Source organism: Anabrus simplex, chromosome 7, assembly GCF_040414725.1.
Source record: "Anabrus simplex isolate iqAnaSimp1 chromosome 7, ASM4041472v1, whole genome shotgun sequence".
NCBI classification, from domain to species: domain Eukaryota; kingdom Metazoa; phylum Arthropoda; class Insecta; order Orthoptera; family Tettigoniidae; genus Anabrus; species Anabrus simplex.
Window position 1 is genome coordinate 142,967,788 of NC_090271.1, and position 26,568 is coordinate 142,994,355.

A 26,568-nucleotide genomic window follows, 5' to 3' on the forward strand; every position below is an offset into this window, starting at 1 on the left:
CTTTCAACCCCTTAAGTGGATTTTTCAAAACCAAAAAATACATGCTTCTTTATTTTTAAAGGAGATTCCAAATACCAAGTTTCACTTCTGTAACATCTTCAGTTTTTGAGATATCACTGTCGTAATAAAAATAATTCAACCCCATTTTCAGTCCTTTTTACCCACCTTAAGTAGTTTTTCTGAAATATAAATAAATACAGGTTTCCTTTTAAAAGATATTGAAAATACCAATGTTCACATCTGTAACATCTTCATTTTTTGAGATACAGTATATGTATCCTCATAAAAGGTATTCACCCCCTTAAGGAGAATTTACGGGAAAAAAAAAAAGTAGTGATTATTTTTACAGGAGATTTTAAATACCAATTTTTATATCTGTAAACTTTTAATGTTTTGGGATATGCTCATTTAAAGAATTCACCCCCCTTTTCACCTCCTTAGCGACCGACTATAAAAAAATCCTCCCTTAGTGAGCAACTACACTCCAATATAAATGTATCCCCAAAATTTCATTTCTATATGTCCAGTAGTTTTGGTTCAGCGATGATGAATCATTCAGTCAGGACATGTTATTTTATATCAGTGGCGTATCCTGGAATCTCCACTGAGGCATGCAACTAGTAACCATGCAGTTAACACAATGTATTAAGTAAATTTCAATTCTACTCACCCTAATTACATGTAGGTGAACTCGAGCCAAAGAGTTTTACTGTAAGTTTCTGGATTGAACGTGCGTACACAATTGTTGTTTTCTGTTTTTAAATTTTCGAGGGTCCGCCTCTGTGGTGTAGTGGTTAGTGTGATTAGCTGCCACCCCCGGAGGCCCGGGTTCGATTCCCGGCTCTGCCAAGAAATTTGAAAAGTGGTACGAGGGCTGGAACGGGGTCCACTCAGCCTCGGGAGGTCAACTGAGTAGAGGTGGGTTCGATTCCCACCTCAGCTATCCTCGAAGTTGTTTTCCGTGGTTTCCCACTTCTCCTCCAGGCAAATGCCGAGGTGGTACCTAACTTCAGGCCACGGCTGCTTCCTTCCCTCTTCCTTGTCTATCCCTTCCCATCTTCTCATCCCCCGCAAGGCCTCTGTTCAGCATAGCAGGTGAGGCAGCCTGGGCGAGGTACTGGTCATCCTCCCCAGTTGTATCCCCCGACCCAGAGTCTGAAGCTGCAGGACACTACCCTTGAGGCGGTAGAGGAGGGATCCCTCGCTGAGTCCGAGGGAAAAGCCAACCCTGGAGGATAAGCAGATTAAGAAGAAGAAGAAGAAATTTCAAGGGAAGGTAGAGGTCTCCCGGCTTTAACTATTTGAATCTTTTCATCAAACGAACGGCCAGTAAATGGCTTTTTCAAACTGATTTACAATTATATCCATTTAGACTCATCCATCGTTAATACCACATGTACGCAAAATATAATAAAACACCGAAAACGACGAATAGCACAGGAACAGCACACACAGAATGAAGTCACTAATCAGCAAAACACACAATGAATTAACTCACTAGTTAGCCACAACTCAAGCACGGGAGGTAGGAGGTAGAAGATAGGAAACTTAAAAGGGTCCACCTTTTCAATACAAAAATGTTATAGTTTATTTACAACATATATTTACACTTGGAACTAGTTTCGACGCTGTTTGGCGTCATCTTCAGCCAAAATGTGGGAAATAGGCTAGCATGTAGACATTTATATTACACAAGGCGTTACATTAAACAATACACATCTTACGAGGAGATAAAAACAGGGACGAATATAGAAACAAATGAATCGTTGAGAAAGCAAAAGTTATACATATTAAAAATAACCTTAACCACACATCTTGCAGTGCGAAAATATTCGCCTTGAATGATTCCTGAATACAAAACGCACGCGCACACATTTCTGAAGAGCCAGCAGGCAGGAAAAAGTAAAGTGAAACCTTAAGAGTTCTTCTGAGAAGAGTTCATCATTTTTTCTATGTTCCGACTAACTAATGAAGTCTCCCTTGAGTTCCTGATAAACATACACAACAGGAAATTTTCCTTCACTCTCAACAATAGCTATAAAGACCAACGGTAAATTGCATTTTAAATATTGTGCAGTGACGTGAAAGCATGAACTTGAACATGATATAACTTCTTCATTTAACCCAATTTTTTAAACAAGGTGTTACATTAAACAGTACACATCTTACGAGGAGATAAAAACAGGGACGAATATAGAAAAAAATGAATCGTTGATAAAGCAAAAGTTATACATATTAAAAATAACCTTAACCACACATCTTGCAGTGCGAAAATATTTGCCTTGAATGATTCCTGAATACAAAACGCACGTGCACACACTTCTGAAGAGCCAGCAGGCAGGAAAAAGTAAGGTGAAACCTTAAGAGTTCTTCTGAGAAGATTTCATCATTTTTTCTATGTTCCGATTAACTAATGAAGTCTCCCTTGAGTTCCTGATAAACATACACAACAGGAAATTCTCCTTCACTCTCAACATAGCTATAAAGACCAACGGTAAATTGTATTTTAAATACTGTGCAGAGACGTGAAAGCATGATCTTGAACATGATATAACTTCTTCATTTAACCACCTTTTGAAAGTCTCTCTCTATATTACATAGCTTCATTAACACCACCATTCTGTAGATGCACAAAATAATCTTGTAATCTTCGCAGGTCCGGTATTCAGCTCGACAAGAATATAAAATTGGTATTAAGGGAGACGTTTTCTGAGAGTTTGGAGGTTGACTGTGCCAGTATTTGTGGTGTATTGTTGCAGCGTTACGTGTAGGCAACACAACAGTCATTATGGATAAAACAGATTACATTCAAAAAACCAAAAATTTCTTTGATAATGACTCCTTTTCGATAGTTAAGAAGGACCCAACACAATCAATTCAAAGGCAATTAAAACAAATTCTAAAGAGCACATCTTTTCTCCTCACTGAGCAAGAAAAACAAAAGTTAATTACTATGAACCCAGGCCTACCAACAGCTAAAGCACTACCCAAAATCCACAAAACCGGTGTCCCTATTCGACCCATAATAAACTACAGACCAAGCCCCTTATATAAATTATCTCAATTTATCCAACAATTTCTTAATAAACATTATAAATTCTCATCAAATAAATCCATCAGGAACACTGTAGAATTAGTGAACAAACTAAACAGTTTCAAGCTTCAACCATATCATTCAATGCACTCCTTTGATATAGTCAACATGTATCCCAGTATAAAAACCAACTCATTATTCCCGATCATCGAAAAGAACTTACTTGCTAACAATCAACTAAGTAAACTAGAAGTTCAAGACTTTATGACCATATTAAGATTACTAATTAACAATAACTATTTCACATTCGATAAGATCATTTACAAACAAGATGGTTTGGCTATGGGTTCACTAGCCTCAGGAATTTTAGCAGATCTCTACCTTGATTTCCTAGAGCACACCGCCATCGACAATAACATCAAATTTGCTAATATCCAATTCTGGGCTAGGTACGTAGATGACACATTTATCATCCTAGATGAACGCTCCATAGACGCGCCATCCACCCTCAAATACCTTAATAACATTGATCATGACATTAAATTTACCTTAGAATCAGAGATAAACAACTCCATCAACTTCCTAGACCTAACAATTAATAGGCACCCCTCTTCGTTCACATATAGTATCTATAGAAAGCCCACTCAAACGGCCACTACTATAAGAAATGACTCACTACACCCCCAAACACACAAAGCGGCTACATATAATACCTTAGTAGACCGAGCATTCAAAATTCCGATGTCAAGAAAAAACTTAAATAAAGAATTGAACACCATTCGCTCTATAGCAAAATTTAATGGATATAATGAATCCTTTATTGAAAGAATAATCAATAAATTCAGACACCGCCCAAAAACCACCCTAATAAAAGACAATACTAACACTGCCACGTTTTCCACATTTACCTTCAATAAAGAAATTTACAACGTCACTAACATTCTTAAAAAACACAACGTTAAAATAGCCTTTCGTACTAACAATAGAAGCACAGAGATCATACACAACTCTTCATCAATAAATAAAATTAGTCCTTTTTCTAAATCAGGTGTATATAGGTTTTCTTGCCAAGACTGCAAAAGTTCTTACCTAGGGCAAACAGGACGCAGCTTTAAAATCAGATATGCAGAACATGTCAATGCCATAAAACACAACCGTTTTTCCGCGGTCGGCCTACATATAAAAGAATTTAAGCACAACTTCACTGAAATAAATCAAGATCTTGAGGTATTAAATATTCTAAACAAAGGTTCTTTCCTAGACGTCACTGAAAACCTCTATATTCATTTAGACCAATATTTCAATCCCAACCTAAATTTAAATGATATCTCAGAGAAACCAAAGATCCTATTCGACTTTCTCATTGAATTTTTCAAAAACATGAATATCCCGAAAAACAGATCCGTCTTTCACATTATGCATAATACTTTGTCACGCCACACACTTTCACCACATCACCCTCCATATTTCCCCTCCTTCCACTCCTCCTCCCCTACCGCTCCTTCCCTCTCCCCTCCTAATCCAACAATGGCCGCTCCCCAGACCTAAACTATCCAACACGCTCTGTTCCTCTTCATCTCGCGCCATAGCTTTACCGCCTTATGTCCCGCAATAAACATCATAGAAACCTGCCCCCACCCTACACGTAACGCTGCAACAATACACCACAAATACTGGCACAGTCAACCTCCAAACTCTCAGAAAACGTCTTCCTTAATACCAATTTTATATTCTTGTCGAGCTGAATACCGGACCTGCGAAGATTACAAGATTATTTTGTGCATCTACAGAATGGTGGTGTTAATGAAGCTATGTAATATAGAGAGAGACTTTCAAAAGGTGGTTAAATGAAGAAGTTATATCATGTTCAAGATCATGCTTTCACGTCTCTGCACAGTATTTAAAATACAATTTACCGTTGGTCTTTATAGCTATGTTGAGAGTGAAGGAGAATTTCCTGTTGTGTATGTTTATCAGGAACTCAAGGGAGACTTCATTAGTTAATCGGAACATAGAAAAAATGATGAAATCTTCTCAGAAGAACTCTTAAGGTTTCACCTTACTTTTTCCCGCCTGCTGGCTCTTCAGAAGTGTGTGCACGTGCGTTTTGTATTCAGGAATCATTCAAGGCAAATATTTTCGCACTGCAAGATGTGTGGTTAAGGTTATTTTTAATATGTATAACTTTTGCTTTATCAACGATTCATTTTTTTCTATATTCGTCCCTGTTTTTATCTCCTCGTAAGATGTGTACTGTTTAATGTAACACCTTGTTTAAAAAATTGGGTTAAATGAAGAAGTTATATCATGTTCAAGTTCATGCTTTCACGTCTCTGCACAATATTTAAAATGCAATTTACCGTTGGTCTTTATAGCTATTGTTGAGAGTGAAGGAAAATTTCCTGTTGTGTATGTTTATCAGGAACTCAAGGGAGACTTCATTAGTTAGTCGGAACATAGAAAAAATGATGAACTCTTCTCAGAAGAACTCTTAAGGTTTCACTTTACTTTTTCCTGCCTGCTGGCTCTTCAGAAATGTGTGCGCGTGCGTTTTGTATTCAGGAATCATTCAAGGCGAATATTTTCGCACTGCAAGATGTGTGGTTAAGGTTATTTTTAATATTTATAACTTTTGCTTTCTCAATGATTCATTTGTTTCTACATTCGTCCCTGTTTTTATCTCCTCGTAAGATGTGTATTGTTTAATGTAACGCCTTGTGTAATATAAATGTCTACATGCTAGCCTATTTCCCACATTTTGGCTGAAGATGACGCCAAACAGCGTCGGAACTAGTTCCAAGTGTAAATATATGTTGTAAATAAACTATAACATTTTTGTATTGAAAAGGTGGACCCTTTTAAGTTTCCTATCTTCCATTCTCAGTTCAATACGGACAAAAATGAAATTCTTAGATTTAAATAAAGGTAGGAGGTAGTCACCCCAGTGGCATTGGTCAGTTTTGTCACGTTGGGTTCTCGCTGGGGGCTAATCTGTGGGTCCCGTTCGCTGTAAACATGCCGACTTTCTCCAAGTTGCTAACAGATGGCAGAGGGTAGCATGGGAATGGGATGACAAATTCTGACCAAGTTTCAATTGCAGCGACATCGTTCGGAGGGTTTCAGAACTACGTCTGCCACTGAATGCAATTTTAAGATTGAATGCCTTACATCCGTAACTCCTCCATTTGCTGTCTCTTTCTTCCTAGAGTGGAGTAGTAGACGGCGAGACTACACCAGCACCACACGTAGTCAAGCAACGGAACTAGTACAGTTGCGCGGACCTTTTGAACTTCTGAGAGATGAAATCGTTAATATTTGACTTGAAACAACCTAAAATCGTACATCAGACAGTTCTTTGTGTTATCATAACGCATGCAATGAATGCCTTGCATTCAAGGAGAATACGCCCCTGTTTTATATATATATATATAGATTTGGCAACCAAAATAGCAATAAATTCTTCAACAGTCTCACACAGAGTATTTACAATGAAACAGAGTTTGTTACCACTTTGCCGCCAAAACAAAGACAAAAGAACTTGCATACTTGCATGAAGTCTGATCATGTGACGAACAAAGATAACAATCCACAAGATATACCACATCACAGGTGCCTATTTTTTCGGTACTGGAAGCACACACTGCGTTCGGCGCTTGAAAACTCAAAATATTCTTGAACAGGGGACAGGAAAAGGCAGGGGTATGAATGAATACTGAGAAATCCGAAAATAATATTCTGAGAATTCAAGCTGTAATGGCATTCCTTGTGTATCCTTTTGATCACTTCATACACTTACATTTAAAAATAATAAAAAAATCATAATTTGCGGTGTGTCATTCGTAAAGGCATAATTATGATGGGTGATTCGTAATTATTACGATTGAATCGTAATAGGTGGCATCTCTGCCGTTGCACGTATTGTTGAACAGACGAATCTACAACTAGAAGGAATGGTTAATGCATATTCCAGAAACACAAGAGACTGTACAAAACCAGCTTTGAAGAAATATCTTCATTCCTTGGCATATATGCATATATTACCTTGGTGGAGTAAAGAAAGTGCTCTGAGCCACGGATGGGACAGCACCTGACATTTTCTTTGCTTGTATGAGCAAAAGGTACTTTCATACAGGTCATTACGTTTGATGAAAAAAGGACGCTAATTCAGAGGAAACAATACGATAATCCGGCTGCTGTTAAGGGAGATTATTGAAGAGTTTTTGAAATCCTGTTCAAGCAATCACAGTTCAAGCATGTATTGCACAACTGATGAAATTCTCTCAACATTCCAAGGAAGATGGAAATTCAGAGTACATATCCCTAATAAATCCACAAAGTATGGCATAAAATATAAGCAATGTAATATGCCAGAACATTTTATATAATGAATCTTGAAATATACCCAGGCAAACAGCCATCTGGGCTGCAAGATGTACAAAATGATGCGAAAAGTGCTACAAAGGTGATAATATCTTTACATAAATAATATGAAAACCTTGCAAATTTTGTTTTTTAAAAAGTTCAAGAGAATTTGCAGTATTTCACTCACAAGACAGTTTACGGTCAATGTATTGTAGGCAATTATTACTGCTCTTCGAATTCAAATATACCACTGTTGGCATGCAGTCGAGTAAAATTTAATCAACAAATTCCTATATTTTAAATTCCGTATTTCAAGTTGGTGGTGTAATTTCAAGAGAAGTTATTGAGAAATTATTTTAGAATTTTTACTTTTTCTTTCAGCATTTAAGGACAGTTGTAATTTCAGTTATATCGCAAGAAAAATCCACCAGTTATAAGTATTTAGTTTAACTACATTTTTACTACTTCCATTTTGTTGAAACTGAAATACACTTAAGTGAAGTTTAGAATTGTACTGAAGCTATTTTATTAGCCAATATCTTGCTTGCTTTATTACTGTATAATTCTTGTGTAAGCCTCTGGACATTTCAGCATTCCACATGTAAAGAAGGTGATAATTTCTTTACATGAAGAATACTGTAGCCTTGTAAATTTAAAAAAATTTTTTTTTTGCTATGAGCTTTACGTCGCACCGACACAGATAGGTCTTATGGCGACGATGGGATAGGAAAGGCCTAGGAGTTGGAAGGAAGCGGCCGTGGCCTTATTAAGGTACAGCCCCAGCATTTGCCTGGTGTGAAAATGGGAAACCACGGAAAACCATCTTCAGGGCTGCCGATAGTGGGATTCGAACCTACTATCTCCCGGATGCAAGCTCACAGCCGCGCGCCTCTACGCGCACGGCCAACTCGCCCGGTAAATTAAAAAAAAAAAAAAGTTCAAGAGAATATACAATATTTCATATATACAGTTTTAATTTTTGTTAGTACATAACGGGATATAATAATATTTTCAATTTGAAGAAAGGAAGACAGCACATCTCAGAATGAAGAAATATTGGACTGAAAGTAAGGCAAAACAATCCCCTGTAATAACTGACTAGACTGGTCCAATGTAGGCCATAAAAAAAATTAAATAAATAAATAAATAAATAAATAAAAACAACAACAAAATATGTGCATGTAGTATTGTGGTATAGTCATTTTATTAATATACTGCCTGCTTTACTTGCATGCAATGTTATCCTTGTGTAATAACCTAGACAGTATTTCTTTCCTTCGATTTCTTTTATTTACAAAATATAGTATTTTATTCTCATGGTTCATGATGTGGGTTGCTGAAGTCATGTCCTAGTTTGTGAACCATGGGCAATGGCTGAGTGGCCTAGTAAGTGGTCCCAAGAGTCAGGATACCAGCTACTATGGAATGGGAGTGAGCATCTTGGACATATTCTGAGTCATGGCCCACCTTGTGCTAGGGCTATACAAATCCACTGCAGGTCCCTAATCCGTTAGAGGAGAGATCTTCACTTGGACTATGTGTAAGTAAGGGTAGCATCCTACTCCACAGAATTTTCACCGAGCCCAAGCCTCAGATCTACGGGAGTAACAGAGTCCCACTCCCATTTGACAGGTGAGGGACTCCTTGGGAACAATTTGGTGAATGAAATGGAATTTGATGGGAAGCTATCAATACTAATGGGGCTTATGGAAGAAAGGAAGAAGAACTGCCTGAGTCGGCAAAGAGGATGTATCTGGATGTACTAGGAGTAAATTATATTCGGATAAGGGGAGATAACAAGGAAGAGATAGGAGATTATAAAGCGTACTTGACGGGTGTTTAAAGGGAAGGCCAGAGTGCGAGGTAGGACTATTCAACAGGAATACTATTGCATGCAACACAGTTTCTGTTAGGCACATAAATGAGCGAATCATGTGGGTAGATTTAGCAGTTGGATGTATTAACATGAGAATCGTCTCAGTTTATTCACCATGTGAGGGTGCAGATGAGGATGAAGTTGACAAGTTTTATGAAGCATTGAGTGAGATCATAGTCAGGGTCAACAGCAAGGATAGGATAGTGCTAATGGGCAATTTCAATGTGAGTTAGAAATAGTACTGAAGGATACGAATGGGTGATAGGTAAATGTGGGGCAGATATGGAAGCTAATAGGAATGGGAAGCATTTGCTGGACTTCTGTGCTATTTTATGTTTAAGAGTTATGAATACATCCTGCTTCATGCAAAAGGCTATTCACTGCCACATATGGAAGGGTACAGGCAACAGATCCATAATAAACTATATCTAAACAGAATTTGAATTCAGGGAATCTGTTGGGAACATGCAGGTTTCCTGGGGATTTTCTGATGACACAGACCACCATCTGATCTGTAGTGAACTAAGTATCTCTAGGACAGAGAAAGTGAAATCGTCTGCGGTTGAATAAGGGTAGAAAATTTCTGGGATGAAGAAATTAGCATGCATACAGGATGCTGTAGCAGAAACAGCAAGAGCATGCTTAAGAACAACTGTAAAGAACATCTTGATGGAATGAAGTGAGAGCAGCTTGTAAACGTAAAAAGGTGCATCAGAAATGACTCCAAACAAGGACTGATGTAAACATGGAATCTTACACGGATGAAAGAAGCGGAGCGAAACAAGTAATTGTTGAATCCAAAGAGAAATCCTGGGAAGATTTTGGTAATAACCTGGAAAGGCTAGGTCAAGGAGCAGGGAAACCTTTCTGGACAGTAATAAAGAATATTAGAAAGGGAGGGAAAAAAGGAAAAGAAGTGTTTTGGGTAAATCAGGTGAACTCATAATAGATTTTAGGGAATCACCAAGATCGGTGGAAGGAATATTATAAAAATCTTCTTAACGTGAAAGGAAATATACATGGTCCCGTTGCGAACAACCAAGCTCATGGGAAGGATGACAATGATGTTGATTAAATTACGCTTGAGGAAATAGAAAGGATGGTAAATAAACTCCATTGCTACAAAGCATCAGGAATAGATGAAACTAGACCTGAAATGGTGAAATATAATGGAAAGGCAGAGTTGAAATGGCTTCATAGAGTGATAAGATTAGCATGGAGTGTTAGTAAGTTATCTTCTGATTGGACAAAAACAGTAATTGCACCTATAATACTCGACAAGTAAGGCTATACACTAAAAAGCCAATATCATCACCCCATTCTCTCTTTTTTTTTTTCATTGCTCATCACTGCTGCCAACTTGACTAGTTACATTTTGAAATCATGAGACAATCATCAACAAACTAACCTCAATGTAAATGTCAATAATGGAGGTGGCCATGTGGTTAGGTCGCACAGCTGTGAGCTTGCATTTGGGAGAGAAAGGGTTCGAAACCCACTGTCAGCAACCTTGAAGATGGTTTTCCGTGGTTTCCCATTTTCACACTCTGCAAATGCTGGGCCTGTATCTTAATTAAGCCCACGGCCACTTTCTTCCCACTCTTACCTCTTACTTATCCCATCGTTGCCATAAGACCTATCTGTGTCGGTGTGATGTAAACCAACTTGTAAAAAAAATATTTTAAAAATTGGAGGTTCCCTTACCCTAGTAATGGATCAATCAATATATTCATTATTAAGACTGTTTTCAAGCTCAATGAGGAATTAAGGAAATTAACACTTTCTCTCCCTCACTCAATTTAATGTTATATATTTCTGCCTTTATTTTAGTATACACATTGCTATAACCATATTCTTCAGTGTTTGCCTAGTGTAAATAATTCAGCTCCCTTCTAGAAATTTACAATCATGTGTCAAACCAAAGTGAAACCATGCTATAATAACACACACAAGCAAATACATTACATGTACATATGCCGTAAGTCCATAAGAATACACCCAAACAGATGAGAAGGCAAGACAAGGTTAGATTGATAACAAAATTTCCTTCCATTTCAACTGAATTGATCTTTATAAAGGAAGTAGCGTTGCTTTCCTTGTCAGAGGAGTTCTTGCAGATTTTTCTTGCTTCTTATACATCCTAACTGAATTCTATACATGCAATTTGGACGAATTAAGTTTATATTAATAAAATGCTGTGTTCGTCATTTAACATCAACTATGTTATTAAATGCATTATTCGAACATGCCACAATTCTACTTATTTGATATCACCCAAACAGATTTACAATCCTACAGATACAGAAAATATGCTTTACCTATACCCACAAATGCAACACTAGTGACTTTCACAACACAGCAGTGGCAGTGGCAGTACGTATAATCTCCAACATGTAGGATTAACAGTAAGATGTCATATCGGCAAGTAGGATCCCTAAACTGTATGGTTAGAGACACTGAATCAAACCCAAAAGTTACAAAATGAATATAAATCACTGTCTTCAGTATTACAGGGGAAAAAGAGTAAGGTTGTACGTTTGCTTACAAGGTACGGATTATATCGACCAGATTTTCAGGATACGCCAGGTAATAGAAAAATTTTATGAGAGGAATAGACAGTTATGTTTATGTTTCATAGATCTGGAGCAGAGGTGCTCAGCTGGGGACCCGTTGAGGCTAGCACAGTGCAGCCGGGCTGGCCTGATGTAAATGCGGGGTGCTTACGTAGCAAGCACACATCATATTGAAGCGAGAGAGCACACACACTTTGCAGGGAAGGAAGCAAAGACGTTTGATTGTGATTACGAAACTATCCTTCACTAGTCAGCGAAATGCTGATTGGGGTACAGTATTTTTTTAATGCTATAATTGTAAGGAATATTCTGCTTCGATTTATACTGCACTCGATATAAACAGCCAGTTTTATTTTCTTACATTTATACATTCAAAGAGAGCCTCCGTGACTCAGGCGGCAGAGCGTCGGCCTCTCACCGCTGGGCTCCGTGGTGTAAATCCCTGTCACTCCATGTGAGATTTGTGCTGGACAAAGTGGAGGCAGGACAGGTTTTTCTCTGGGTACTCTGGTTTATCCTGTCATATTTCATTCCAGCAACACTCCCCAATATCATTTCATTTCATCTCTCATTCATTAATCATCGCCCCGGAGGAGTGCAACAGGCTTCGGCAGCCAGCACAATTCCTATCCTCGCTGCTAGATGGAGGCTTCATTCATTCCATTCCTGATCCTGTCGAATGACTGGAAACAGGCTGTGAATTTTCATTCATACACTCAAAGAAAACTGACCCATTATAATTTTTGTGTTACAATTTATGAAGGTATTAGGTTTAAGCACACAAAAACTACGATTTACAATTCCTTCGATGGGAATGACAGTATTTCCATTTTTTCAAAGTAAAATTCCTGTAATTCATTCATTCAGCAAAAATTAATATATTTACATAATTCAACAAGATTACTGTTTGATTTTGCACAGTGTCATCGTGCTGTGTGACTTTTCCTGTTGACTGAAATTCTGAAAATAATATTTAAAACTTATCATGCATTGGATGATAATAGCTAATCTCTAACTGGCGAGGGAGTTAGAGGGACATAGATGTTTACTATCCAAGATTGAAGTAGAACAACAGTGTAAATGTATATCCCAAATAGATATACATTATACCTTCAAATAAGTAACCTAACTGATGTTATTCCCGGTAAGCATGATTGGATTGTTGGTGAATTTATCAGATAATTTAAACCCAAGCAACCACAAGCCACACCTTAATCACCTTAACTCCGTATTAAATTTGAAATATTTCTCTAAAGCAACTCTTAAAATTTAATAGTGAAAATTCTAATCCGTTATGTACCTTAGAAAAAATATCTGAGGTTGTAGTCATAACTTTTTACTGTATCCATTAAAAATTCATAAACTGCAATGAACATAAATAACTTATTTCTTACAATGTAAATTGAAAATGATGATGATTTCTCCCCTCTTTCATTATTTTCTGCCTCCTTTTCAAACTCTGGTATGAGCACCTCTGATCTACAGAAAGCATATGACAGAGTACCGAGGGAAAAGATGTTCACCATAGTGGGGGACTATGCAATTATGGGTAGATTATCAACCAATTAACTGTTATGAACCCCTTTTGGGGGATGTTTTGCCAAATAAATTTGGAAGCAATCCTTAGATTAGCAGCACCAATTTGTACTTTCTGTTGTCCACAATTTGTTCAACCTTGTGCATGAAGCGATTCTTGAATATTTTTAGACATATAAGTTGTAGAGTATTACTTGGAGGAAGACCAAAGATTCTTCAAGGTTTCTTCAAATCCGTGTTTTTAGTTATGTACATAATATTATTACACAATTAACAATTCAAGGACAGAATTTTGTTCTTATTTATACATTACGCCTTATAGGATTTTTTTTCCGACTCCCCTGATAGATGATAGTTATTCAAAGTGTGAACTTGCTGTTATATTTCCCGGCTACTAGATGCTTTAATAAACTTAGAAAATAACTTTAATTACAGGAAGAAAACTTGACAGTTAATGCGTTAAAATCAATCACGGCATTCATGTTGATAACTGGGCGGCAGTGAGAATTGATGGTAGAATGAGCTCTTGGTTCAAGGTACTTACAGGGGTTAGAAAAGGTGGTCATCTTTCACCTTTGTTGTTCATACGTTACACGGATCACTTGCTAAAAGGTATAAAGTGGCAGGGAGGACATCTGTTAGGTGGAAATGAAGTGCTGAGGAAGAGAAAAGCGCAAGAAATGGCAAGCGGACAAACACATAGTGAAAATAATAGTTTGAGGGAAGAAGCAGAAGTAAGAGGAACTATGAATAAAGGGAGAAGCATGAGTTTAAAGGAACTATGGGGTAAGAAAGGAAAAAGTGATGAAGGCATTGTAACGAGAAGTAAAAAGTTTAGTATTAGTAAGTAAGCTAAGTAAGCTAAGTAAGCTAAGTAATATGTGGAGTTGGATTGGTGTAAATGGATTGTTATTCAAAGGGGTTCATTTGGTGATATGTGAGAGTGAATAGGGTAAGTGGTAGAGTGTTTGATAATGAGGACATAGTGAGTAACAGTGATGATGATTAAGTGATTTAATGTGTAATTTAATGTGGAGTTTGGGTCATTGCGGATTGGAAGTGTTTCCAGTTTGCTAAGAGTGATAGATGTATTTAAATGATAAGAGGAGTTTGGGCTACGAGTGATTAGAGTTGTATTCGTGAATTGTACAAAAGAGAGCAAGTTAATGGTGGAATTGTATTGTTATTCGTAAAGGGTTGATCTGGTGGTTTATGAATGTGATTACTTATGCAGTTTGGTGTTAGAATGAAGGGCAGCTACAAGGTGATTGGAATTTGGGGGTAGCTACAAGGTGGATAGAATTTGGTCAGTGAGTGGTTAGAGGCAATGTTAAGAAGCTAAATTGAGTAGGTAGTGGAGTGTGTTTATTAATTGTATTTGAGTAAAAGTGAGCAAGTTATTTAGTATGTAATTTAATATGGAGTTTGGATCATTACGGCCTGGAAATGTTTCCGGTTTGCTAAGAGTAAACAATTTAGTTAATTGGTAAGACATTGAAGGTTGAGGTCATAAGGAATAACGAGAGGTAACTTAAAGTAGAACAGTGCATATGTTGTTGCATAGGTAGGCACAGGCTCAGCAATTTGAGCAGGAGGTGAGTTGGTGTCAGCTAGCCTGGGTTAGTGAGGAAGCAGTCAGCCGGGTTTTGCTGACATCACAGGATGAGGAAGGCCATTAGCCTTTCATGGTATGCCGGTGTGCGATTCTTATTTTATTTGTTTTGTTCTGTTTCTGCTGGAAGGTATTTTATACTTATGCCGAGTTGCCAGCTACTGTTAAATCAGAGCTCAATTTTCTTTGCTTTGCCATTGCTTAATTACTGTTTTTATTTTAGTTGTCTTGTAATTTTGTAATATACTTTAAAATTTTGTTTTGATATGTTGGTTGGTAACGTATTGCCATGGCGATCAGATCTCCAATAGGGGCTGGCCAGGAGCCACCTTGCCATGGTGATGATTAATTACCCTAATTTATTTTATTTTGTTAGTTCGCTTATCTAATTTAATATAATGTAGTTTTTTGTTAGTTTTACCAATATATAGCTTAGGTTAATGTGTTCCTTGAAGGATCACTTGGTTTAAATACTGTAAGATCCGAGGAAATGAATGAATGAATGAATGAATAAATGAATAAATAAATAAATAAATAAATAAATATATATATATATATATATATATATATATATTTGAAAGCTTTTGCGATAGCGGAGCGGAAGCTATTAATGGATTAATGGATTATTTAGATTAATGACAGAGGTAGCAGCGTCTGTGATGCTCTCATCCATAATTACTATGGTGCCATCTATATATCTTGCTCAGAAAAGGATGTTGTCAAATTATTATTATTATTATTTATTTTTTTTTTTGCTAGGGGCTTTACGTTGCACCGACACAGATAGGATTATCATCATCATCATCATCATCATCATCATCATCATCATCATCATCAATTTTGGTGTGTTCCAAACAATCCAAGTAAATCTCGGCTAAGATACCCGAGGCCAGCGATCCCATAGCCAATCCTTCTTGTTGATAAATAACATTATCGAAAGTGAAATAATTGTTGCTTATAACTAATTTAAGCATAGACATGAAATCCTCTATTTCTAATATACTTAGGCTGCTGTATTTGCTTAAATTGTTTTGAATGATGGGGTATACCTTGGAGATTTGTATGCTAGGATACATGTTTACAATATTGAATGAGTGGAAAGAATGATTGGATTGAATGTTAAACTTTTTTAAATTTATCAATCAATTCTTTAGTGTTTTTGACGGATTTGTTCGACAAACAATAGAGCCCATTTTCATTAGGAGACAACTAATGGAAAAGCAATGGGAGTACGGGAATGATATAGTGATGACATTCATTGACAATGAAAAGGCATATGACAGTGTCCCCAGGACTAAAGTTTGGGACAGTCTGGTGCAAAAAGGAATTGGACAGGGATTAATAAAAATGATCATGGCAATGTACAAGGAATGTTGTAGTTGCATGCAAACACGAGTTGGCAGGACAAGTTGGTTCAAAATAATTAGTGGGCTGAGACAAGGAAGTATTCCATCACCAATTCTGTTTATAATAGTAATGGATGACATCATGAGAACAGCAAAAGTAGCATGTGGAGGAAGAGATATGAACATGTTGTTATTTGCAGATTATACGTATTGTGATTTGGGGAGAAGACGACAGGAAGGTTCAAGAACAGTTGGATGTGGTGAATGGGAAACGAAGAATGTGGATTGAAAGTAAGTGTGGAAAACAGTAAAACTCTTGTTATGACTAGAAGGCAGAAAGAAGGGAAAGGTCAGATTAGACTTGCAGACAAGCCCCTGGAAGTAGTGGAAACGTTCAAATACCTGGGGAGTAAATTAATGGAGAATGCTCGACTGGATGCTGAGATTAGTAAGAGGATTCAAGCTGGAAGTTGTTTCTATCATAGTGTAAGAAACATGTTATGGGACAAAGATGTGCCAATGGAAGCAAAGGAAACTATGTACAAGATGTATTACGTGCCCATAACAACTTACGGAGCAGAAACTTGGACAATGACAAAGAAGGATGAGAGTCGAATACAGGCAGCCAAAATGAAGTTCTTGAGGAGTATGATACAGAAGAGTAGAAGAGACAAAATAAGGAATGAGAAAATCCAGGGAGAAATTGGAGTGGAAAAAATGAACGATAGAATAGAGAAGAGCCAACTAAGATGGTTTGGGCACATAAAGCGAATGAGTGACGAAAGAATGCCAAAAAAGGTGATGGAAATGCAAATGCAAGGAAGGAGAGGCCATGGACGACCACGATTGAGATGGAAGGATACAATCCAATGCAGTATTATAGGAAGAAACCTGAGCTGGGACACAGTGTTGGAGGAGGAGTGGTGGAAAGACCGAAGAAAGCGGAGAGGAACCATATTTGCCCCTACCTGGCTACAGCTGGATAAAGGGAAATGATGATGATGATTACTGTTCAACAAAAAAATGATAGTTCCTTCTTAAAAATCTTTGAATGAATTATGATGCCTTATATATCGGACTCGGCCTAGAGTTAATGATCAAGTGAATGGGGACGCCAGTTTTGTGTATCATGGGGAGGGCTTTGGTGGTGGGTAAACCTGGGTTCGTATTAATTAATTTAGTTTTTTCTTGATCTGTCAAAAGATATGAAATATTCTTGAGGGTCTGCTTAAGTTGATGTTGGATTCTCTGTGTAGGGTCCTTCCTTACTGTAGAGAATGAGCTATCTTTAAAAAATTGATTTGTTTCGCTTACATATTCATTTTTGTCCATTATGACTGTAATGTTACCTTTATCTGCTTTCGTAATAATAAAATTATTATCATTGATTTTCTTTTTGACAGCATGTATTTGCTTTTGTATGAGAATCGAATCCTTGTACCTACTGTCATCATAAGAGGTGAAAAGTTAATATTGTTTTCTGGGTTAAGAATTGAGTTTAATTTTCTTTTTACTTCAAATCTTACTTCATCTTGTTCATCTGCTGGCAATCTGCTAATGGCTAATTCTACTTCTACTGCTGTCCCTTGGCTAAAATGGAACTTTTGTCTTCATTCAATGGTACCTTGGACAAATTTATGATCGGAGGGTGAAATTGGTTGGGCATGTTAGGCCTAGTGTTTTTGTTGGTTTCTTTAGCATAATTATTGTTGAGTTTAGAGTACATTAGGGTATGCAGCTTTTACTCTAGGGTTTGTTGTTTCTTTGAAAGTACAATAAATAATCTATTGTCAACTTGGGCTTGAAATAGGTTCCAGTGAGCATCCAAAAGTATAATAATTAATAATCAAATAATTTAATAATCAAATTTAATAATTATTATTGTGACAAGCAGTAATAGGTACCAACATAAAGAAATAAATGAACTGGATTAAAGCCACTATATATATTTATTTAATAATAAAGCCAAGTTTTCAGCCAATGCAATTTTTTTTTAAATTTTTCGGATCTTACAGTATTTAAACCAAGCGATCCTTCAAGGAACACATTAACTCTAACCTAAGCTATATATTGGTAAAACTAACAAAAAACTAAATTATATTAAATTAGATAAGCGAACTAACAAAATAAAATAAATGAGGGTAACTAATCATCACCATGGCAAGGTGGCTCCTGGCCAGCTCCTATTGGAGATCTGATCGCCATGGCAATACATTACCAACTAACATATCAAAACAAAATTTTAAAGAATATTACAAAATTACAAGACAACTAAAATAAAAACAGTAATTAAGCAATGGCAAAGCAAAGAAAATTGAGCTCTGATTTAACAGTAGCAAGTCTTGTACAATTACTCAATGATCAGGTAGAGGGAGCCCTTGCAGCTCAAAAATTCAAGGAGATTCCTCAGACAACATTTATCCCATGCCAACTACTTCTGCCTTGAATGTCCAAATCAGACAAATCTTCAAAGGAAAACCTTTTGTATTTTGTGAGACTAGGTCATTGGACCCAGGCCTGTAAACAAATTCAGCCAATGCAAATTCGCTGAAAGCTTGGCTTTATTATTAAATAAATATATATATATATATATATAGTGGCTTTAATCCAGTTCATTTATTTCTTTATGTTAATACAATCAGCCACGAAAACCTACGTTTATTAATTAGGTACCAACAAAGTTGAGGATGTCTGGGATCTGGTTAATGCAGCATGGGAGAAGTTCACGGCAGTGGCAACTGTTATTAGTGGGCTACTATGCAGGAGGGATACTGACTGGAGGGTGAAATCCTACCAGAGGGGAATATTTTAAGTCTCGTAAAATTTCTCAATGATGAGGTAGAGGGAGCCCTTGCAGCTCAAAAATTCAAGGAGATTCCTCAGACAACATTTATCCCATGCCAACTACTTTTGCCTTGAATGTCCAAATCAAACAAATCTTCAAAGGAAAACCTTTTGTATTTTGTGAGACTAGGGGTCATTGAACCCAGGCCTGTAAATAAATTATCGACGTAAATGATCAGATCATAAAATTAAAAGGAAATTCTCAAAGTTCCTGTAGCAGAACCAAGGACATACCCTTATAACCTCAAGAACTGCAAAAAGAGGGGGAATGTTTTCTGTTCACAGAGTAAACAATCTCATCACAATTCCATTTCAGACAAACAGTGCCATCTATTCCTATATATCAGATTGTCACCTAAACACCATATATTACTTCTCTTCAGGGTGCCCAGGTGCCGCTATAGGAACCATCAGGACTTGCTAAACTTACTTGCTTCATTTTAGATGCTGGTAGTCAACCTAGCTTCATCTAAACCTCTTCAATAGACCAACTGTAATTAGAAGTTGCCAGCAAACAGGATATCATCATCACTCCATTTGAAACAACCTCATCAAATTCCCAGGTTCATCGTCTTGTCCGTGTTACTATGCAAGGAATGCAGACTACAACTGAAGTACCTCTCACTGCTTTAGAAGGTGACCATAAATGATAAATGTTTCATTTTAATGGCCAAAGTACACTTTAAATAAATTTCTGAAGTATTAGGTTATGTTCAGTACATTTAAGATAAGATGTTTATTTATCCTAACAAAGTTAGAGATGTACTCCCTTTCTAACATTTAACCAGTGTAAAGCTAGAACACTCTTAATAATAGGGCCGATGACCTTCGATGTTAGGCCTCTTAAAACAACAAGCATCATCACTCTTAATAATAACTACTTTTAAATTATGAAAATAATAATGATGAAGAAAAGAAATATGTTAACAATAATAAAAAGTAATAATAGTATGAATAAAATGAAAACCTAAGATATTAAGAATTATATATATGCAAAACACACATTGTAGTGTCCAGTTGGCCAGACTATCTATCCAGAGGCTTAAGTCAGCCACTGCAAACACATGGTGGCTAGGACCTACCTATCTTTGTAAATCTCTTCCAGATTACCAGCCCACTGATGTAACCATCCAAAAATCACATTATGTGATGCACAAAAATTAGGTCTGCAAACTCTGACGGTCATCACTTACGTGCCACTCATCGAAGTCTCGAGATCAAGCTTATACTTCTGCAAGTAATGGGATGGATTCTGCCCTTTGTTAATGTCAAAGCCTCACAAAGAACGTATGGCAAGTTAACAGCCTCTGAATTAGGAAAGCGTTGCAACCATCTGATTTGTGTGTCACAAGGAGAACGCTTCCCAGAGGAACATGAAGCACTTCGTATTTCTTGACGACTTCCATGGACTTCCAAGATTAGATGTTTTTACCACCTGGAAGACAACCTTATCTCAGAGGAAGTGTCCAATTTGCACTCTTCACAAATGAAGAACACCCCTTTCTACTTGATGGAAATCACCATTTTACGCAACTGCTCGTACACCAGACCCATAACTGACTACTACACTTGGGAGTAAAAATTTTACTCTCTGAACTTTACACTAACGTACGGATCCTTCGAACCGGACGAAGCATCAAAAAAGTCTTACATAGATGCTTACCTTGCAAATTCACCAGTAAAGAACCTTAAGCCCCACTACAAAATGATTGTGTTCAGCCGTCACTCCACTTCTTGGTCACTAGATTAGATTTCGCTGGTCTGCTTTACATCAAGAAGGTTAACACCCTCAACAAGTCATACATACTTCTATTCACTTGTGTCATAACACGAGCATTACATGCAGATAACTCGCAACCAACTAGGAGGTTCAGCAATTCTGGCGTGATTTCTGGGGCTTGACAGAGTTTTATTCTAGCTTCGATTCCTTGGTGTACTAGTGGAACAAGTGTTTAGACATGCACAATGCCTGTGTATAGCTGCATGCTGAATATAATGTTGCAATGAGAGGGTGTGTTATTTTATTTATTGAACCACCTCATATTTAAGACAATAAAAGAGAAATGTTTAATAGACATGATAATCTATTAATACAGGTCGTGAAAACATCAATCAATATATTAAAAATGTTAAAGCTTTGTAACTTAACCTTCTATTCCCTGTAGAACCCTTCTGTCTCCTTTCTGCTGCTTCTCGTTTCCGAAGATTCATGATCTCTTGGCCAAAGAGCTGCACAGTAACATCAGTCTCTGTATCTGTGTTGAAACGACCAATCATGTATGATGATTCATCAGTGGTTTTGCCAATTTGTTGTACCTCCAGCTCATGTCCTTCAAAGAATTAACAGAAAAGATTTAAATGATGATGATGGTGATAATAATAATAATAATAATAATAATAATAATAATAATAATAATAATAATAATAATAATAATAATAATAATAATAATAATCTTCAACAGGCTACATCATACCCTGAGTCCATGCACATTAAGTATATGAGACAGGAATACATTTATGAAGGCTCACAGAGATATTAATTCTTTCTTTATTTTTGTTATTGGTTTTACATCACACAGATAGAGACAGGTCTTACGGCAACAATGGGATAGGCAGAGAAGTAAGTGACCATGGTCTTAAGATACAGCCCCAGCATTTGCCTGCTGTGAAAATAGGAAACCATAGAGAACCATCCTCAGGGCTGCCAACAGCAGAGCTCAAATCAGTACCAATTTCTACTGCCTCTATTAACTAACAATTACCCTCTTTACATAATATACTTTCTTTTAACAAATTGAATCTTTTAATCATTACATTCAAGGAAATTTTACATTACCTTGCTGACAGATACTTACAATACCTGAAACTTGTGATATGACAGAGAATCATTTACAGCATAGACAAGTTGTATATGCTGTCAAGTAATTTTAATATTTAATGTATCAAACTATAATTCACACTGACTGACAGAGCAAATGCAACACCAAGAAGGAGTGGTTCGAAAGGGATGAAAGTTGGAGAAAAAACAGAGACGGCACGGACGAATAATTGATGTTTATTTCAAACCGATATGCAGGTTACACAATGCGCACGGCATCGACTCAGTAGGACGTAGGACCACCGCGAGCGGCGATGCACGCAGAAACGCGTCGAGGTACAGAGTCAATAAGAGTGCGGATGGTGTCCTGAGGGATGGTTCTACATTCTCTGTCAACCATTTGCCACAGTTGGTCATCTGTACGAGGCTGGGGCAGAGTTTGCAAACGGCGTCCAATGAGATCCCACACGTGTTCGATTGGTGAGAGATCCGGAGAGTACGCTGGCCACGGAAGCATCTGTACACCTCGTAGAGACTGTTGGGAGATGCGAGCAGTGTGTGGGCGGGCATTATCCTGCTGAAACAGAGCATTGGGCAGCCCCTGAAGGTACGGGAGTGCCACCGGCCGCAGCACATGCTGCACGTAGCGGTGGGCATTTAACGTGCCTTGAATACGCACTAAAGGTGACATGGAATCATATGCAATAGCGCTCCAAACCATGATGCCGCGTTGTCTAGCGGTAGGGCGCTCCACAGTTACTGCCGGATTTGACCTTTCTCCACGCCGACGCCACACTCGTCTGCGGTGACTATCACTGACAGAACAGAAGCGTGACTCATCGGAGAACACGACGTTCCGCCATTCCCTCATCCAAGTTGCTCTAGCCCGGCACCATGCCAGGCGTGCACGTCTATGCTGTGGAGTCAATGGTAGTCTTCTGAGCGGACGCCGGGAGTGCAGGCCTCCTTCAACCAATCGACGGGAAATTGTTCTGGTCGATATTGGAACAGCCAGGGTGTCTTGCACATGCTGAAGAATGGCGGTTGTCGTGGCGTGCGGGGCTGCCACCGCTTGGCGGCGGATGCGCCGATCCTCGCGTGCTGACGTCACTCGGGCTGCGCCTGGACCCCTCGCACGTGCCACATGTCCCTGCGCCAACCATCTTCGCCACAGGCGCTGCACCGTGGACACATCCCTATGGGTATCGGCTGCGATTTGACGAAGCAACCAACCTGCCCTTCTCAGCCCGATCACCATACCCCTCGTAAAGTCGTCTGTCTGCTGGAAATGCCTCCGTTGACGGCGGCCTGGCATTCTTAGCTATACACGTGTCCTGTGGCACACGACAACACGTTCTACAATGACTGTCGGCTGAGAAATCACGGTACGAAGTGGGCCATTCGCCAACGCCGTGTCCCATTTATCGTTCGCTACGTGCGCAGCACAGCGGCGCATTTCACATCATGAGCATACCTCAGTGACGTCAGTCTACCCTGCAATTGGCATAAAGTTCTGACCACTCCTTGGTGTTGCATTTGCTCTGTCAGTGTATATTTACAGACTAATCAAACTAAGAATGTACTTAAGTTCAACAAGCCAGAAACGTTCTCCTATTTGGAGACATTAAATATATTCATTGATGAAGGTTGGTAAGTTAAAGCATCTAACTGATATTTTGGATCAACAAAAAATTGTGATCACAGCTCTTCAAGAATTATGTAATACTAATCAGAACAAAACTGAATCAGATAGGTATTGTCTCTATAAAGGACCTCCAGTGAGAGAGTTATGAGAAATGTTTCTCAATTCGGAGTTGGTCTCTTGGCATACAATAGAATTCTAGATTCCATTACTGATTTTTCCTCAAATACCACAAAGTAGCATTGTTAACGATTAGAGTGGAAAACAAGATATAAACATTGATAAATGTTCATGCACCAACAAGTGAAAAAACAGAACTAACAAGGAAGGAACGGATCAATTTTTGGATATACTTGACCAATTTTTTTACGAATATACCTGATATTAATATTATAATTTTACTTGGAGATTTCAATGTAAAGACTGGACGTGAGAGATGATTTCGTGTAGTGGTGGAGAGATGGCCAGCACATAAATTGACAAACAAGAATGGTGAACAGTTAATTGAATTTTGTATTAACCTGGACTAATTTTGGAGAATTTAAGGTTTAAAAGAAAACTGCATAAATTAATGACAGCATAAATTAATGACTTGGAAATGTCCTAATATTAAGTTAGGTGAGTCTCAGATCATGTGGCCATGGATCATAAATTTCATAAAGAAATTTATAACGTGAATGTTCTTCGTGGTGTCGATGCTGATTCAAATTATTTTGCACACATCAAAAAACGTTTTGCATCACCTTGGTGCTAAGAGGTCCTGAACCTTTACATACAAATGGAATAGAGATAAACACAAACAACACTTCAGCTCTCTTTATTGTTAATGAAAACCACACATTGCAAGTTGTACAAACATACAGCAAGTCTTTCTGAAGTTGTGGTCTAGAATGCAGCATACACCAGTACCTCTAATACCAAGTAGCACGTCCTTTGGCATTGATGCATGCCTGTATTTGTTGTGGCATACTATCCACTAGTTCATCAAGGCACTGTTTGTCCAGACTGTCCCACTCCTCAACGACGATTCGGCGTAGATCCAAAAACAGCCTGTTTCAATGTATCCCAGGTATGTTCAATAGGGTTCATGCCTGGAAAACATGCTGGCCACCCAAGTCGAGCTATGTCGTTATCATGAAGGACCTCATTCACAAGATGTGCATGATGAGTGTGAGAATTGTTGTCCATTAAGACGAATGCCTCTCCAAAATGCTGCTGATATGGTTGCACTATAGGTCGCAGGATCGGAGGTAAGGCTTTTTGCGGATGATGTTATTCTCTATAGAGTGATAAATAAGTTACAAGATTGTGAGCAACTGTAATGTGACCTCGAAAATGTTGTGAGATGGACAGCAGGCAATGGTATGTTGATAAACGGGGTTAAAAGTCAGGTTGTGAGTTTCATAAATAGGAAAAGTCCTCTCAGTTTTAATTACTGCGTTGATGTGGTGAAAGATCCTTTTGGGGATCATTGTGAGTATCTAGGTGTTAATATAAGGAAAGATCTTCATTGGGGTAATCACATAAATGGGATTGTAAATAAAGGGTACAGATCTCTGCACATGGTTATGAGGGTGTTTAGGGGTTGTAGTAAGGATGTAAAGGAGAGGGCATATAAGTCTCTGGTAAGACCCCAACTAGAATATGGTTCCAGTGTATGGGACCCTCACCCGGATTACCTGATTCAAGAACTGGAAAAAATCCAAAGAAAAGCAGCTTGATTTGTTCTGGGTGATTTCCGACAAAAGAGTAGCGTAAAAAAAATGTTGCAATGTTTGGGTTGGGAAGAATTGAGAGAAAGAAGAAGAGCTGCTCGACTAAGTGGTATGTAAAATTCTAAATTCCCATGGAGGGAATTAGATATTTTTCACCAATAGAGCATGTTAAAAACATATCAGATGTAAGGCTATTCAGGCGTTTGCTCTATTAACCAGCGTTTCGTCCTAGGTCTGACACTAGACTCATCAGAGTGGGATGTGTCAGACCCTACCCACTGATGCTGGGTGTATGCAGGTGAGCTTATCAGAAGCCTATATATGAGGCACAGTCTGATAACTGCATACGGGAGATAAATCTCCACAATGGAATTATTATGGAATTATGTTTTTAACATGCTCTATTGGTGAAAAATATCTACTTCCCTCCATGTGAATTTAGAATTTTCCATTCGGAACTGTTAGGCGGGCAATAATTCCATTGTGGAGATTTATCTCCCGTATGCAGTTATCAGACTGTGCCTCATATATAGGCTTCTGATAAGCTCACCTGCATACACCCAGCGTCAGTGGGTAGGGTCTGACACATCCCACTCTGACGAGTCTAGTGTCAGACCTAAGACGAAACGCTGGTTAATAGAGCAAACGCCTGAAAAGCCTTACATCTGATATGTTTTTAACATGCTCTATTGGTGAAAAATATCTTATTCCCACCATGGGAATTTAGAAATTTCCATTCGGAATTGCTAGCGGGCAATAATTCCATTGTGGAGATTTATCTCTCGTATGCAGTTATCAGACTGTGCCTCATATATAGGCTTCTGATAAGCTCACCTGCATACACCCAGCATCAGTGGGTAGGGTCTGACACATCCCACTCTGACGAGTCTAGTGTCAGACCTAAGACGAAACGCTGGTTAATAGAGCAAACGCCTGAAAAGCCTTACATCTGATATGTTTTTAAGTGGTATGTTCCGAGCTGTCAGCGGAGAGATGGCGTGGAATGACATTAGTAGATGAATAAGTTTGAATGGTGTTTATAAAAGTAGGAAAGATTACAACATGAAGATAATGTTGGAATTCAAGAGGACAAACTGGGGCAAATATTCATTTATAGGAAGGAGAGTTAGGGATTGGAATAACTTACCAAGGGAGACGTTCAATAAATTTCCAATTTCTTTGAAATCATTTAGGAAAAGGCTAGGAAAGC

The 26,568-nt window shown here is 38.0% G+C and overlaps 1 protein-coding gene across 2 annotated transcripts in view; it reads right to left on the reverse strand.

Moving 5' to 3' along the window:
• LOC136876979 (EH domain-binding protein 1) overlaps nt 1-26,568 on the reverse strand; it is a 414,289-nt gene that overhangs the window by 289,523 nt on the left and 98,198 nt on the right. For both annotated transcript variants that reach the window (XM_067150754.2, XM_067150753.2), the window contains exon 11: nt 21,333-21,513. In XM_067150754.2, the coding sequence (XP_067006855.2) occupies nt 21,333-21,513 (181 nt within the window). The remainder of the gene's footprint in view (nt 1-21,332; nt 21,514-26,568) is intronic.